Source organism: Taurulus bubalis, assembly GCF_910589615.1.
Source record: "Taurulus bubalis genome assembly, chromosome: 7".
In the NCBI taxonomy this organism is placed as follows: domain Eukaryota; kingdom Metazoa; phylum Chordata; class Actinopteri; order Perciformes; family Cottidae; genus Taurulus; species Taurulus bubalis.
The window spans coordinates 18,180,044-18,195,993 of NC_136595.1; the positions used below are offsets into that span (position 1 = coordinate 18,180,044).

At 39.5% G+C, this 15,950-nt stretch overlaps 1 protein-coding gene across 1 annotated transcript; it reads right to left on the bottom strand.

The window, feature by feature from the left end:
- Positions 1-4,400: 4,400 nt before the first annotated feature.
- Positions 4,401-14,661, bottom strand: vtg3 (vitellogenin 3, phosvitinless; the record flags this gene model as incomplete). The annotated part of the gene is made up of 27 exons (XM_079220772.1): positions 4,401-4,487; positions 4,587-4,725; positions 4,929-5,074; positions 5,514-5,720; positions 6,008-6,094; positions 6,186-6,295; positions 6,658-6,826; positions 6,921-7,059; positions 7,932-8,117; positions 8,243-8,330; positions 8,452-8,641; positions 8,735-8,854; positions 8,943-9,044; positions 9,121-9,245; positions 9,339-9,436; positions 9,539-9,756; positions 10,203-10,421; positions 10,536-10,661; positions 10,894-11,059; positions 11,892-12,049; positions 12,337-12,487; positions 12,581-12,729; positions 12,821-12,982; positions 13,070-13,321; positions 13,859-14,010; positions 14,113-14,133; positions 14,622-14,661. The coding sequence occupies 27 exons, from the start codon at positions 14,659-14,661 to the stop codon at positions 4,401-4,403; spliced, it is 3,807 nt and encodes a 1,268-aa protein (XP_079076898.1).
- Between the last annotated feature and the right edge of the window lie 1,289 nt (positions 14,662-15,950).

The following is a 15,950-nucleotide window of genomic DNA, read 5'->3' on the forward strand; positions in this document are numbered from 1 at the left end:
TCAGAATTTAGCTTATCACTAACCGCTGAAAATACTTATGTTTTTGAGAAACATTGTTCCAACAAAACTGTGATCTAGTTTCTGTTGTGGTCTGTTTTACCAATTACTCAAAAGAGTAGATCGCTCATCAATGTAGGAACCTCTCTGGGGCAGAATAGTGACTATAAAAATTACTTCTCTTCTAAATCACGTGCGTCTTCCCTGCAGTCCAAACCTTTAGCTAATTAAGCCCTCTCGACTATAATAATGGTTACATTACATTACCTAAATTTAGAATCACAGCCTGCAGAAAAACAGTTCTTGTGGAATTCTGGAGGCCTCAAACATTTCTAATTACTTTTTCGGGACCCACGGTTTGAGTATTATCTGATGGCTCCACAGAACACGGTTAGAAATATGCTCCAATGTCAATATATAAACCATGAATCCTCTATCTATCGACTTTCTATACCACTTGTCCTATCCAGGGTCGGACAAGGCCGGAGTCCATTTCAGCATGCAATTAAAACACTTCAGAAACCTCGCAGTTGTTGCAACTCCGGCAGCTTGGGGCAAACCACTAATCCCACACAGTTTTTACTTAACAATAAAAAGCAGAGTTTAATTAACTGGTAACAAAAAGGCTCTTTTCTCAATTAACAAAACTTCACCATGTAATTTCTTGCACATGCTATCTAGAAACAGATAAATAAACTCAGTTAGTACATTTTTATGAATAAGCAATTATATATTTTATCTGTCAAGTAGAATACATGAAAACGCCTTTTCATTTTTGCAGAACTTTGAGAAATGGCTCCATGTGCGTTTTGCAAAAAATGTAAAGTTGAAGAGTGAAAACAAAACCAACCTGAATGATGTGATATCTTGAATTGAATAGTATTACAGTGGAATAATATGTATGTAACCTTGGGGCTGGTAATATATCATGTGTTAGCTTACAGCTCCTAAAATGATCAGTGTCTGCGCTCCACAGTAGAAACTGTGTGTTGCAGACAGCAGCTCTTACAGCCCGTGGCAGGAAAAAAAACACTGAGGTCAGCCATCTGACCTCAGTTAGCAATTCTGTTCAAAGAGGCTGCAACTACTGCTGCTGTTCCAAAATGATAGCAACAACACAGCATGGCATTCACATATTATTACAATATTTACACAACAGTCTAGTCACCATCCTGATCGTAAACATATTCTTAAAATTGCAGTAATGTTTTCAAATGTGGGGTTGTGCTATACTAAGCTTCTCAAGAGTGAGGACTACAAATAAATGTGCTCTCCCCTGAAACCATGGCGCAACTACTTACTTGCAGAGCAACACGTTTTCTTAATAACATCAGGGAACATGGCAACAACCTCATTTAGCAAGAGTGATGGTGAAATGATGTGAGCTCAGTGGAAGTCGAAACAGCAGGCGTGATTTCCAATTCTTAGCCCTCTGGAGGCCTCATGAAGTGTCCGTGACTAGGTGTGTCCACTTGATAATGTCAGTGGTGTGATGGGTCTCGCCCACTCACATTTCACCCTGCACGCCTTGTTTCAGTGTACCTTCAATTAGAAGGGGGGCCGTTTAATGTCAGATTATGTGTGCTGGTGGAAAAGCAATCCAGTTTATGGCTCTTCCCAATTACCCGATTGATCATTCGCTAATGCTCATCTTCAGCTGACACCAAATCAGCTCCCCTTGGTCATAACCAATCTGTTTAAACTGTTATATGAAAGTGCCCATGCAACTGTAAGAGCAAATCCCCTGAACATCAACCATAAGTCTCTGTTTAAAACCAAAAGAGCATAATTAAAATAATGTGGTTCACAAAGTTTGCTGTTGCCTTCATTAGCATACACATACTATTAACAGTCAGAACCTATTTTATTTTCTATTTGAATATAAAATGTGTCCTTTATTTGCAAGCCAAAAGGTTCCAGGAGCACTTTGACCATGCCAAGACATATGTTTATTTATCCTCAAAGTGTCAACATCCACTGCATAGCTCGCTGTGAACTGAACCAATACTGGCGCCAGGCTTTTAGCACTGTGCCAGGCATATTTTGAATGTCTGGTAAACACTGTCCTCTAGTGCTCACATACACTTCACACACACACACACACACACACACACACACACGCACGCACACACGCACGCACGCACAGACACACACACACACACAGACACACACACACACACACACACACACACACACACACACACACACACACACACACAAACACACATGCACGGCACAGGATTATGCTCACTTGTTGTCAACGCCAAAAAACAGGACTTTTTTAGTTATAGTTAGATTTTGAAAACATTACTGATGTTAAGTTTTATTAAAGTACACTTTCTGTTCAAAAACTACCACCAATCATTTTCTATATGGAAGTGTTACTTGTTGAATTGGTGTTTTAAAAATAAATAAAACTCTTTGTGCCTCCAACATGGAGTAATAGCTCCAATTACATTAAAATGTCTGTAACCATGGTTTTATTATCAGCTACCGTCCGATGGCTTTTTAGCAGGGCTGGTATAAGTCTGCCTAATGAGGCAAGTCACAATCACATAGTGAGCAGCAGTAAAAAGGAAGGGATGGCCTGTCACTCCTCCTCCAAAATGACCTGATCAATCATTCACTAATGCTTTCCAAGCAGCTGATTTCAACCGTCAACACAAGGTTAGGGTGTCCTGGTCCTCGAGATGACAGGAGGTGATGCGAATCTTGACGTAGGCAAAACAGATTCACAATCAGCCTGTCAACCGGCACTTGAAAACCCGCAGGATATTAGAGATGTAAATGGAACATAATGGTGCCATTATAATTGTGCTCATCCTGTTCAGCTTTTGATGGCGATGTCTTTTCTCTGTGATTCAACACCATCTGGCTAAATCAGCGTAGGCGGGAGAAGTGGAGCCAGGAGTAGTTAGGACGACCGGTTAGGATGCAATCATTATCTTTGGCTGGCGACACATCCTATTTGTTGCGACTCAAAGTTTATTTTTTTTGGTTCAGGAGCGCGAATTACTATTGGTCATCAAATTGGTCATCTGTGTTTGAACGAATACCTCTTCTTTCAACTCTCTGAATATTAAATAATGTAGTTCAACTGTCCAATAAGCATCTGACATGTTTCACCGAAGGACACAGTGCTTTGTGTGAACTTTAAGGGCATGCATTGTGACATTGTGTGCTGATATCTGCAAACAGTTCTGTTGGGTGAGTTGACCAAACAAACAGAGCAGGTCACACAGACCTTGTAAACATCTGTCTCTTTCAGGAGCAACACTCCAAAAAGGTCATTTATCCAATCCAAAGCGCGGCCACAGCATTCAGCATTTTGACAATCAAATGGGATATTTAGAGAATAACAGGACCAGTTAACAAAGAACGTTTGATTGCCAAATTGGCTGGTGGAGTAGAAAGACCCGCCAGCCGTTCAGATAGTGTTTTGTGCAGTTTCTACTCCATCTCTTACATATTGTAAGGATCATTTGAATTGGCAAATGTAATGTGCAAATATTTTCATCTTCTTTTATTCTTTTTTTTGTACAGCATTTTATGCAGCATCAGACAGTTGATAATTAATGAAAAAAACAAGATATTTTTTGTATGCCTTGGTCTGGATTTTCCAGGGATTTCATCAGTACTGCTCATCATTGTCTAACAATATTTTGTGATATTTATTGATTAGATTACACCTCAGTTAGTATCATACCGTATATCAATCATTTGGTTCTAAAGGATATATCATGAAAAGATCTTTAGAATCTTTTGAAATGCATTCATAAGCAGAAACTGAATTTGGAGGAGACTCATTAAATGTTGTTATGGCTGCTCTGCATTGTAATCGTTGGGATTTAACACAACATTTTGATTTATAGCGACAGAATCAGTGCAAAACAACAAAACTTGCTGAAACAAATTTTAGTGAATCAATTAGGATGATACAATATTGTGGGACACAAGCATGAATTTACACAATATTCTATCAAAACAGGGTGTTCAAATATTAAAAAGCTTCATAATGAATAAATCAGGACTGTTATAGGTTATTTCCAAACCGGTGACATCTGACGGATTACTTATGCATCTTTTATGATCCCCACTTTCATCACGGTGGTGGGATTTTGGTTGCAGCGTTATCACTGTGAAAAGAGGCATCTGGCTCCCATCTGGGCTTAGTTGTCTTTCTGCTGCACAAAACATATTTTAAAAAAGCAATCAAAAATTGCACAGCTCTTTGCTTTTTTTTTTTTACGCATCTGCTTTGCATAGAAATCTGTCAAAACAATCCACAAACACCAACAACCAGAATATTCAAAAAGACACATACATATAGTATGAACATCCAATTAAGCTTAATCAAACTGGTTTCATGTAGCTCACATGTTTTCATGCACGTCCAAAGCCGTCTATTGTTGTGCTTCTGATGTCACGTTGTAACTCTGGTAAGTGGCAGGTGGCAGTGGAAATGGAATAGCCTGGCGGTAGACTGTATACTAATGAAAAGACAGAAGAAGAATGACACATCCATGTAAATACTGCAGTTAATACAAGTTGTCAACATAAATGTAGGTGGTGGATGTTTTCTCCAATACCTCTGGGAATTTAATCATCACATCAATGCTGTCTGCTGAGGTGACAACAAAAGATGCAGAAATCTCCTGCTTGGCATTGATCTCATGTTTCTGGTAGAAGTTGAGAAGGAGAGCCATACCTGGGATGTAGCTTTCAAATCTGGGAGAGATACAAAATAAAAAAGCACCTTAAACAACACATGCCAGACAGTATGTGACATAATTGTAAACAGAGAAAATGTTCCCACCATGCTCTGTAAAGCAAAGTAAGTGAATCAAAGTCATTCTTCAGCTTAATCTCCTCTTCCTCTTTACATTTAATATTCCTTGATACACACTTCACCTTGATTCCTCTGAGCTCACCTTGTGCAAACCTCTGCCAAATTCTCTGGGATCCTGGTCCAGTGAATTCTTGCCTTGATTTTTGGCTTGGCGCCAGGCAAACGTGCAGTTTCAGATTTTATTGACATTTCATAGGACTGACATTCAGCTCCCCATCTAATGTTTGCCTAGACCAAAGACAAGAGATCAATCATGAAGGGAGTCTCTACAAACAAAAGACTTGTTTTTGGCCTCGCTATGCAATATACAAAAAAGAAGAAGTATGACTTTTAATGTATCTATAACAGTGTATCTGAACTGATTTACTGGGCTAAATATGCAGTATGCAGATGCTACACTGTCCCACAATGCTGCCATGAGAAGGACATTGTGTAAAGCAATAATTTAAAGCACTAGTAATATGTTTGTCAGCATAAATGTACCCACATGACAGGAAGTTAAGAGGAACCCGAACAAACAGAAAGAGAAGAGACATTACATATGTAAGATGGCATGTTCATGTTTTTAAATGTTTTTTTAATGGATAAGGCTGGTTTTAGTCTTCTCAGGGCAATTGCTGATAATAGTATAATAATGATAATAGTGTTATTCGTTCATTTTCTTTACCGTTGACTCAACACGGGGCTTCACAGTAGCGTCGATGCACATCTTCCAGTTGATGTTTTCTCCAACCTGGGACACAATCAGCTGGCTGTTTTGAATTATTGGCTCTCGTGTGTAGTAGAAGACTGCGTTGTAACCCTCGGGCTTCTGGTCGCCACTTACGGCAAGGGCATTGACATTGAACACGGCTTCGGGTGTTGCATTCCTGGCCTATTGAATGAGATAGAAAGCAATCCAGTTGGCTGTTATGGGTTTGTGTGCAGCATGTCCAAAATGTGCAGAGAATTGATTTCATGTGTGGGCCTAAAGAAGCTGTATCTGCTGTATATTTTGGGTGAACACCATTTTTATGGACGGTATTTTTGGGGTGATGAAATCCCGAATCATTAGCACAGCTGAAAGATTTGGCATGATGACACTGCTCAGTGCACACTATGCATATTGTTTTGCAGTGTAACACATTCTGGGTCACTCTCTGTGGAGCAGGTTTAGCTTACTTCCATTAAGTTGTCATAATGGCTTTGATGAGATCCTCCAACGCTTGAGGCTGAATCAGAGGACTGACGTACTCGCTGGGTGGCTTCCTGTAAACAAAATGAAGTAAGAGGAGAATTTAAAGTGATAAAACATCGAAGCAGGTGCACAGATAATAACATTGCAAGGGTAGCCAAATACCATGGAAAGCCTCCTCAGAGTCTCAAGCAGTTGGCGCGTGCTGACTTCCTGTCCGCGTTGGCTAGCATTAAACTCAAAGTGGATTTTGTCAACAGGTTTCTTTGTCTGGACTGAAAAAAGTGCACAGGTTACAATAGCAAAGAGTAATGCAAAATGGTTTTACAGGCTGACACAATAGCATAGCGAAATATTATTTTACTTTGATAATAATGCAAAACCCCCAAAGTAATTGATAAATCACAGCAATTAAAGTACAACTTAAAACCCGCTCAAAATCTTGTTTTTGCTGACCTCCAGTGGTTTAACTTGCTGAAGTGATGTACATATGTACTCCAGGGTGTGTCAGTACACAGTACACAAGTTGTTTGCCTGAACTGCTAAATATTTTTTATGTTCTCGTGGCCATAATAAATATGTTATTTTGGATATCAGAGTACTGTATGATGCAACATGCTGGACCTGTTGTGCATACCTGGTACTACTTTCAATGCCATGTGGGTATATCCCAGGAAATAGTACAAGGGGTATTCATCATGATAAAATTCTCTTCTGAACTCGGACTCCATACACAGACCAACTCCGTAAATGTCACTCCCAGCACACATTTTGGCTATACGATGCCAGGTGTTTGTTGTCGGGGTCTGTTGGATTGGTGGAAAATCACAAAGACATCAATCTGCTTTGAGTTCTGTAAATGTTAATTAGTTCAATCTGCCAAATGTTTTTAGACTGTACCTGATCTGAATCAGGTCTCACAACTGTGGGGCTCACGTGGACGACTTCATCATTGGAGTTAATAGGGTTTGCTATTATTGGAGTCATTTTAGCCAAATCTGGCTCTTCAATGTTCCTGGTGACTGCGTACACATTGGAGCTGTTGATTGGAAAGGCAAATAAGAACTTCTGGAATTGGCACTCTGGCTGCATAGTTAGAGGAGCAGTGTGTAGGATTAAGAGGGATTAATTGGCAGAAATGGAATATATTTTCATAACTTTGTTTTCATTGGTCTATAGTTACCTGCAAATAAGAATGATTGTGTTTTTGTTACCTTTAAATGAGCCATTTATATTTACATTTGGAGTACACTGTGTTACACCAGCATGTTTCTACAGTAGCCCAGAATGGACAAACCAAACACAAGGACCTGCCACACTGTTACATTACCTCAAGGCCACCATAGTCCTTTGACATGCTTGGAAGGGAGCGGTGAGAGGAGGGGTAGTCATCACTAGATGCCACTAAGTCTTAACACTGCTCCTTTAATAGCTAAATTGTAGAACATAATCACTATGCGTACTACGTGCTGTTGATTTGGATTCTTAGTGTGACGACTGGATTCAGTTTAACTTAATTTCGACATTGGTTTGTGAGTCAATACATAGGTAAGGAGAACTATTTTTTACTCCTGCGCAGTGCAAGACAGATCATTCATTCATGTTTTCAGAAGTAGAAGCAATTAGTGATGATGTGGTGCTCTTCTTTGCTAACGCAGAACTGTCCCGCCGTTTTGTTCGGGCGGAGGAGTCATGATATTATTATGGACGTACGAAAGTCGAGTTGAGGAATTTGTGAACTAATTCAGAATCATGAATCTAATGTGAAGCAATGTGGTCCCACATCCCATCTTGGTAGTATCGTATAGCAGCAGTTTGACTAGTGACTAGTGGATAAGTGAAGGAGTTGAGCGTGAGTTTGGACCCGACGTTGGATTCAAGTTCAGACAGACCGGGAGCAATTAGACATACCTGACTGAATAGATAGCAAACTCTTTTTTGCATGCAGGGAAGTCAAGTTCAAACTTCTTTTCTGCGATGTTGATCTTGGCATCAAACTTCCAAGGGATTGCAAGAGGTGTTTTGGCTTTGAACTCGGAACCGCATTGGAACAGCTCTGTGTTGATTCCATAGTAAACCCATAAATCCTTTGTAAAACTAAAAAGGAAGAGGTTAATTCAGTAGTTGTAAAGGCACAGAATGAATAAAGTAGTTTGGTTTGCTTCCTATGATCATTGTAGAAGTGTGTGTTCTTTAAATTAAATGAACATTCAATATTTTACCCAATGAAGCCATCAGTCTCCAGGGAAATTTCAGTAGTAAGTAGTTGTCCAAGTTGTCCAGTCAGTGGTGGATTTGCTCCGACTTTGGCTATGTTAGAAAAACTGATTTTAATAATGGTTAAGATAAAAAAAACACACATTGTTTTAGTCATTAATCAATACTAATATGATTTGTAAGGTGTCATACGCAGTAGGATTTGACTCCTCACCATTTACAGTGATTCCATTGATAGTGTGATAATATTTGCTTATCTCCAGTGGGAGACCCAGGATGGTAGCTTGGAAGTAGCGAACCTCAATGATTAGGAAAGGCTTTGTCCAATGCCATGACACTCCTTTCTGTAAATTCTCAATCATGGCCCACAGATCACTGTCTTTCCCCCTAGAAAGACCTATAATCTACAAGTAGGATCACAGGAGAACAGCGTGTAACCGGCTTTGTACACACATGGTCCGTTTTGTTGACTGAACTGTTTTGACTGATTCTCTCACCCTGACGATGTTCTCGATGGTCTCTTTGTTGAGATTAGCCAAGAACCACTCTTGTCCAGAGGCCCGTGAATAGGCGGTCAGGATGGGCTTATCATAGGGCAGAATTTCCCAGTTTTTTACCTGAAAATAATACACATAGCACAATGGTCACCCAAACAAATAAAGCTGACACATTAAAGTACAGTTATGATACTGCCGTTATACTCACCACATTGAGAACAGCCTGGAAGTCACTGAAGCTGAGATCTCCTTTAAAACCAGGGATGCCGTTACCAAGCAGCTCTATGAGTCCATCAGCACGGACACCCAGCTGCGGCACAGAAAGAAGAGGTGATTTCTGTTCGAAACTTAATCTTCAATGAAATCTTTGATGGAAAACACTGTACCTCCAGTAGCTGCAGAATTCTACCAATAAAATAAAATTTCCCTTTCATCATCATTTCCGTAGGAAAGATGTTCGTTGCAGTCCTCAGCATGAAGACTTCTGCGGCTGTACCAATTAGGAAATCATCTGTATCGTGGGAAAAAAACAAACCATGGAGACTATTATATGACAACATGTAATGGTTTCAGGGAAATCCAAGAGTCTATATTTGGAGCATACCATTGAACCAGTCCATGCGCATTGCTTTGCTGTAGTGATAGCTGAGTCGACCAAATCGAGGGGCCAGGATTTTCACGGCTACATTGCAAGCAGTTGAGCTATTTTAGAGAACACAAACAATTAATGTTGGAAGCTGGAGAACATTGGAAATAATGTGACTCAAACAATCACACCCCAGTGTATTACATTGTTTCACTCACAGGAAGTGGTTGTTTGGAGTACTGGATCTGGAAAAGCTTTTCAAGTAGGAGTATGCAAAACTAATGACATGGAGGTCTTTTTCGTCCTGTAGATGTACAGTAACTACGTTCACCAGAGCCATTGAGGGTTTAGTGTCAAACAGGATCATGAATGCCAGCATGCGAATCTCAGTGGCAAGGTTCTTCTGCAGGAACAGACTCATGGTGATTTCTTGGACCTGAAAACACACGTGTTATAATAATTAGGACTTTTCACATTTAACATTCAACTGCCAATCTCTGTTCTGTTCCAACACATTCTCGTCACATTATTTTCTGAACCGACGATGAACTTTAAAAAGGCTGATGACTGTAATTGTTGTAGATAAAAATATGGAGAAATATAATGTGACAATAGCATGACTCACTTGCCATTTTCACATGATGGTTGAAGCTAATCTTACCTGCCACAATAAGGAAAATGTTATATGCTTTCCAAGATTAGAATAGTCTGATGTTTTGTCTAAATGGATAATTAATCAGAATCTGATTTTATCAGAAAATTAAATTTTAAACTTGACTATGGAGCACAGCGTTATGTAATTCCCATAAACACAATTTATATAAAAACCTAGTACATAGCTGGTAAAAACAAGTCTTATTGCTGCATGTTGTATATAGTTACTTTCTGGGGCTCTCTGGCAGCGATGAGTCTCATAGACTGCACAGCGGCACTCAGCACACGAGGTGGCAGATCCACTGGCGTGGCAGCAACTCCGGGGAGGAAGCGCATGATGGTTTTAATGCTGCCTGGATGACCCGTGTTCCCCAGAGCTTTCAGAGCGAGGACCATGTCGGTGTGGTTGCCAGACCTCAGACTTTCCACGGCCATGTCCAGCAGTGGCTAGAACAGATTAGGATTTTCCACACAGATAATTTGTTGATGCTACCAGACAGCCTTCTTGTTTTCATCACGTACCAAATTCATTTATGTGACAAAGACAAGTGATTTGATTACCTGAACAGCAGACACAGGACAAGGTGTATTATAGGCACAGTGCTTGTAAACCAGAGAGCCATAGGAAAGCACCACAGTTTGCCACAAATAGACATTGGATTTACTGAAGGGCATGTGCAGGAACATCTATAAAAAAAGAGGCAAATATTTTGAGATGATTTGGTATCATTGTGTGGTATTGTCTTTCGCAGACAATGAGACAATGGGCACCATGTTACAGACATACAAAAGGCCCCACCACCTCTCCTACAGGAGCAAGACACAAAGACTATATAGATGTTTAGCTTTTTTTATGTTGAGTGTCTCTTTGTCGTCGTCTCTCACGCAAGCAATTTCTCTGTCTTTAGCATTAACTCACTTTAGCCATCTCAATCAGATCAGGAATAGACTGGAGATGGTCAAATGCCACCATCAGGGTTTGCAGAGCTTCATTTGCAGACAAATCTCCAGCATGGAACCTCGTTTGCAGGAACTTCAGGATTCTGGCATCGTTGACTTCAACAATCATGTCCAAAAACCAACGTCTAATTATTAGTAGAAAGGGAGAAAATGGATAAGTCAGACAATACTAAAGTTAAAAAAAATCCAGAATAAAGAGAGAAAAAAGAAAAGTGTGAAGGACAAGTTCAGACGTCACGTTCAATTGCACTTGTACAGGATGAAATACAAGGTGTCGATTACGACCCTAATCTTAACGAGTGAGGAAAGCGGTCTGTCAGTCATCACCTTTCTGTCACCGTGCTCACATGATAATAAATCATTCATCGATGGTAATGTGCCAGACTAAATCCCTTCTGAACTAAGTGGGAGGAGGCTCTTCAATTAGCTATTCAGTTGAGTAGATTAATATCAGATTTGAGAGATGGCCATGGACTATTTTGTTCCTATAATACTATAATGAGAAGTTTGGTTAAAGGTTATCTACAAAGGAATTTCCCTTTCAAACCTCGCTGCAGTGTTCTCACTGGGTACAAAGACACGCTGAATGAAATCATGTTTGAATTAATGCCTTTCTGGGAAAAGCCACGTTTGAGTAATAATTTAGTCAAGGTTAGTGAAGAATTACACGTCTGAGGCGACACTTATAAGCTCCATGCACCGCCCAACCTCCACAGCATGACCTTGTGCTGTAGTGTATGACCTTCACATCACTTACTGAACTCAATATTTTAATTTCTCACTCAATGACAAAACATGGATATGATATGGCTAGAAATTGGCCTTTTCATATATGTTTTGATTTTCCATTCGACATTTGAAATTTATGTTATATTCTCCATATTTTTAAAGTGCTTATTTAATCCCTGTTTACGTCTTTGTTATTCATCATTGGCAAACCCCTATCTAAGTACTCACCTTTGCTCTGCATTTCCTGCAAATTGCTTCCACAAAACGTCAAATCCTTCATAAGGTATCAGTCGGAGGAGTTGATACAGCTTTATCGTGTCCTCAGATGTTGTGCTGTCAACCTGGTAACGATTGGCCTCAGCCAGTTGCTTGATCAACTCAGCAGCCTGGAAAGAGGAACAGACATGATGATTTTGTTTGTCACTCAAATTAGATTATCTGTGCACAAATTATTAAATTTCTTTTGATTTACTTAACATCTTAAAAAATAGTTAATGCTTTTTATTTGAGTTGATTTCAGATCAGGATTTTTTTCATAACAAATGCTCTCGTTGAATTGTTTCCTGTTATGCCAATACTTATTTTGAATTAACTTTGTGTGTTTTTTACAGCGCTTCCTGCTGCTTTCTTGATACATTTGATCAAATATGTAGCAGCAGCGTATCCTTATTACCTTTGGTATTGGGTTGTCCAGGTTCTGCATTATAATGGGGACATTGGCCTCGGCATCGACAAACTTAAAAACAAGGTTTCCCTTGCTTTCCATTGAGCCATACGGGGCGGCTTTCGCTGTGTCATTCACGCTGAGCAGCACCATTTCGGTCCTGCAGGCGAGATTATGCAAAGCAGATGATTTGTATGGCAGACAAAGCATTGGGGATAAGCAGACGTAACGTGCAGATATTCCCTTGTCTTACGTCGCTTCCATCTTGAAGTTGCCTCCCTTCACGTTGAAGGGACTGAAGTTCTGTTGCTCCAGGCCGTGAGCCCTGGTGATGAGACCTCCCTCTGCTGTTGGCTTGACTGTGTAAACACTTCTCACTGTTGAAACCACAGATTCCCCTCTCTAGATCGGGGGACACACAAACGCAAGTTGCACCAACTTTGGTCTGGTTCAATTACAATTGTCGGAGCAGATGCAGAGAAGCTAAACAGACCTGTTTGGAGAATCGGTCGAGCACAGCGGTAGCCAGCCCTTTGTACACGGCTGCTTTGTCCCTGCAGTTATTGACATCCACCACCTGAGTGATGCTCATCACCTTGGTTTCCCCGTTGATTTCAGTAACATAACTACTCTGACACTTGCCATGGATGCCAGCCTACAAACAAAATCAAACATTGTTGCATTTTATTCATTTTTTAAATTTTCACTGCAGAAATAAGCTTACTTGTCAGAAGTGACTGACCTCTTCAAGCTCATAGAACGTCTGTGTGGTCTTCACAGTCACTTGGAACGAACTCAGTATCCCTCTCACGAGGTTGACAATAGTGTTAGAAATCTCAGCAGAGGAGCGGATGTTGTCAACGTGTCCAGCGACAAAGTCGAACATGAAGGGTTTGACGAGCTGGGAAGCAATACGCTCGGTGAGCTTTGGGGACGCCTTAAATTGGTCTTGCCCCTGGACGCCGTTGAACTCTTCAAAGGAAAAATCCGAAACCTTTGAACCAGAAAAGGAAATAGGCAGTTTTATTGCTCATATGCAGCACATTTGTAGCGAGGCAACAGGAAATCTCTCTAATTCTGTATGTCAGATAAAACACAGGCGACATTTGTAACCCACTGGAAAAGGACATTAATTAGTATATGTCTAAATTGCTCTACTGAATTGTTAAAGCCAACTTTACTAAAATTACAACAACGTTTGCAGTATCTGTTTATGACTGAAAGCTGACAAAAATGTACCGCAAGATGACAAACAGTCGAATATGTAGCTGACCTGATTTTCAGCACTTTCATTAAGAATCACAAAGGTTCAACCTTATTAAGTGGTTTACAAAGAACTCTACATTATTTACACAATGAAAAGGTATCTTCCAACAGACGTTTATTAAATTGGCCTCCAAAGAATTAATGAGACCTCAATTAATGATTGATGCATTTATTTAACTTGAATTAGACATGAATCAAGCTAATTAGCCTTGCATTGCTTTTGCTACTCGGTAACAGGTTGCATTACTCTCTGTTTCACTCTCACCTGGAGGAGGAACGTTTGCTGAGACACACCTATGATCTTGATCCCGCATGAGATTCTCGTACCAGACTCAGCCAGGTTTGCAATGCCGAGTCCAAAATTCACGGTTCCCACATATTTGTATTCGTATGTTTTCTTCGGGTTCAGGCCAAGCTCTGGAATAAGTTTCCAACATGAAATGTCACTTCACTCCTTCCTCACGGAATGTTTTGGGAAAATATTATTTGTACTATTATGTTGATTAATAAAACACTCACCATAATGAAGACTTTGACTCGCTAAAGGAATAAAAGTCAAAACATGGCATCACCAACTTTGTGAATATATCAGCACATTTTTGTTATTTATGATTTTCAAAACACTCTAAACCAGTAGACAGCATGTTACACATCTATATTTGAAGATATAAAAAAACAGGCGCAAGACAGGAAAGAAAAAAATCAACAGTATAATTGTAAAAAAAAAAATATATATATATATATATATTATATCTAAATATGACAAAAACGGCAAAAGTAAACTTCCCCTTACTCTATAAATGATCATAACTCACCTCTAAAAGTTATTCATGATTGACCAACTGCAAGTAAATTCATATAATTCCTTTCCTGATATCCATTTTTAAAAGCGTATTTGTCATTTAATGGTGGAATAAATCACAATTGTAAAAATGTATTTAAAAAAATCTGAAGTAACATAATTACGAGGCTGGACCGTGAAATCCTTCTATAAGTAAATTAAGATGAATGAATCAATGCAAACTTACTGGCCAGAGCCACAAGGCAGCAGAGGAGGAGCCCCTTCATGTTGAAACTGAGGAGGTGAAGACAATATTTCCACGTTGTCTTGCATATATATACCAGCGAGGGTTTTGGTTGAGGGAACTGGTTGCAGTGAGAACTTGTGATTAGGCCGGAGTTTGGTTTGAAGCTGGAATCGAGCCGTGTTGACCTGCGACATTGTCACAGTGACACTAAGAGTAATATGTGTTACATAACGGTGAGTGTATTTGTAGAAGGACGACTATGTTGCATTAATCAGTGTTACACACCATCATCGCCAAAGCTAAGAATAAACCAGCTATTGTGATAGTTCTGCAGAATTTCAAACTTTTTGATTGTGCTTTAAAAGATTTGAAATGGAGAAATGTATGTCGTGCTTCAGCCTTTCATAGACACAGAACCAGTGGTGGGAGAAGTATTCAGATCCTTTAAAAGTACTAATATCATGTGAAAACACTCAACTACAACACACCTTACTTAAGTCAAAGTATGCAAGTATTATCAGTAAAATCAGCTTAAAGTATCAAAAGTAAATGTACTTACTGTGCAGTAAAATGCTCAGTGACAGTGTTTGGCATTTTATGAGGTGATTAATGTTACTACTATATTAATGTGTATGTTGCATTTTGGTGCTGTAGACGTTTAAGGGTTGTGTCATTGTATCTACTTTATGTTTTACAGAAATGCATCATATTCTATAAGATTATCATGTATAAACACCCCTGTTTTCATTTTCCAGCTGATCCAAGAAGATACTTTATTTATCAGCAGGATAATTGTCTCAACACATAGAGGAACACTTCATCCTTCAATTTATCAGGAAAACTCAAAACCACTACATTTGGAGATACAGGGTTTTCACTGAACAGTAAGGAGAGGATACATTGTCATCTGAAAAGTAACTAAAGCTGTCAGACAAATATTTGCCACTAAGACATGGAGTACAAATACAAAGTTGTATAAAACAGAAATACTCAAGTAAAGTACAAGTACCTTGAGTGTGTACTTCAGTAAATGAGCATTGGCACATTCCACCACTGCACAGAACTCAAAACTTGGCTTGTTTTGAATAAAAAGAAATAACAAAGCTGAGACCTCAGTTTGTAATCAGTCAGGAAATTAAGTAAACAAGTTGTTCACAGCTGAATGACGGGATAAACCGAGCGGGTTCTGCATCTATTCCCTCAGTGAAACCCAGCCACGTGGAGGGAAGGCAGAGCAGATGCAGGCCGGTTTACTCTTTTACTCCTTGAATATCTGAAGAAACTCCCAGTATTAAAATATACAGACTGTTCCCTGGCATCACAAAACTT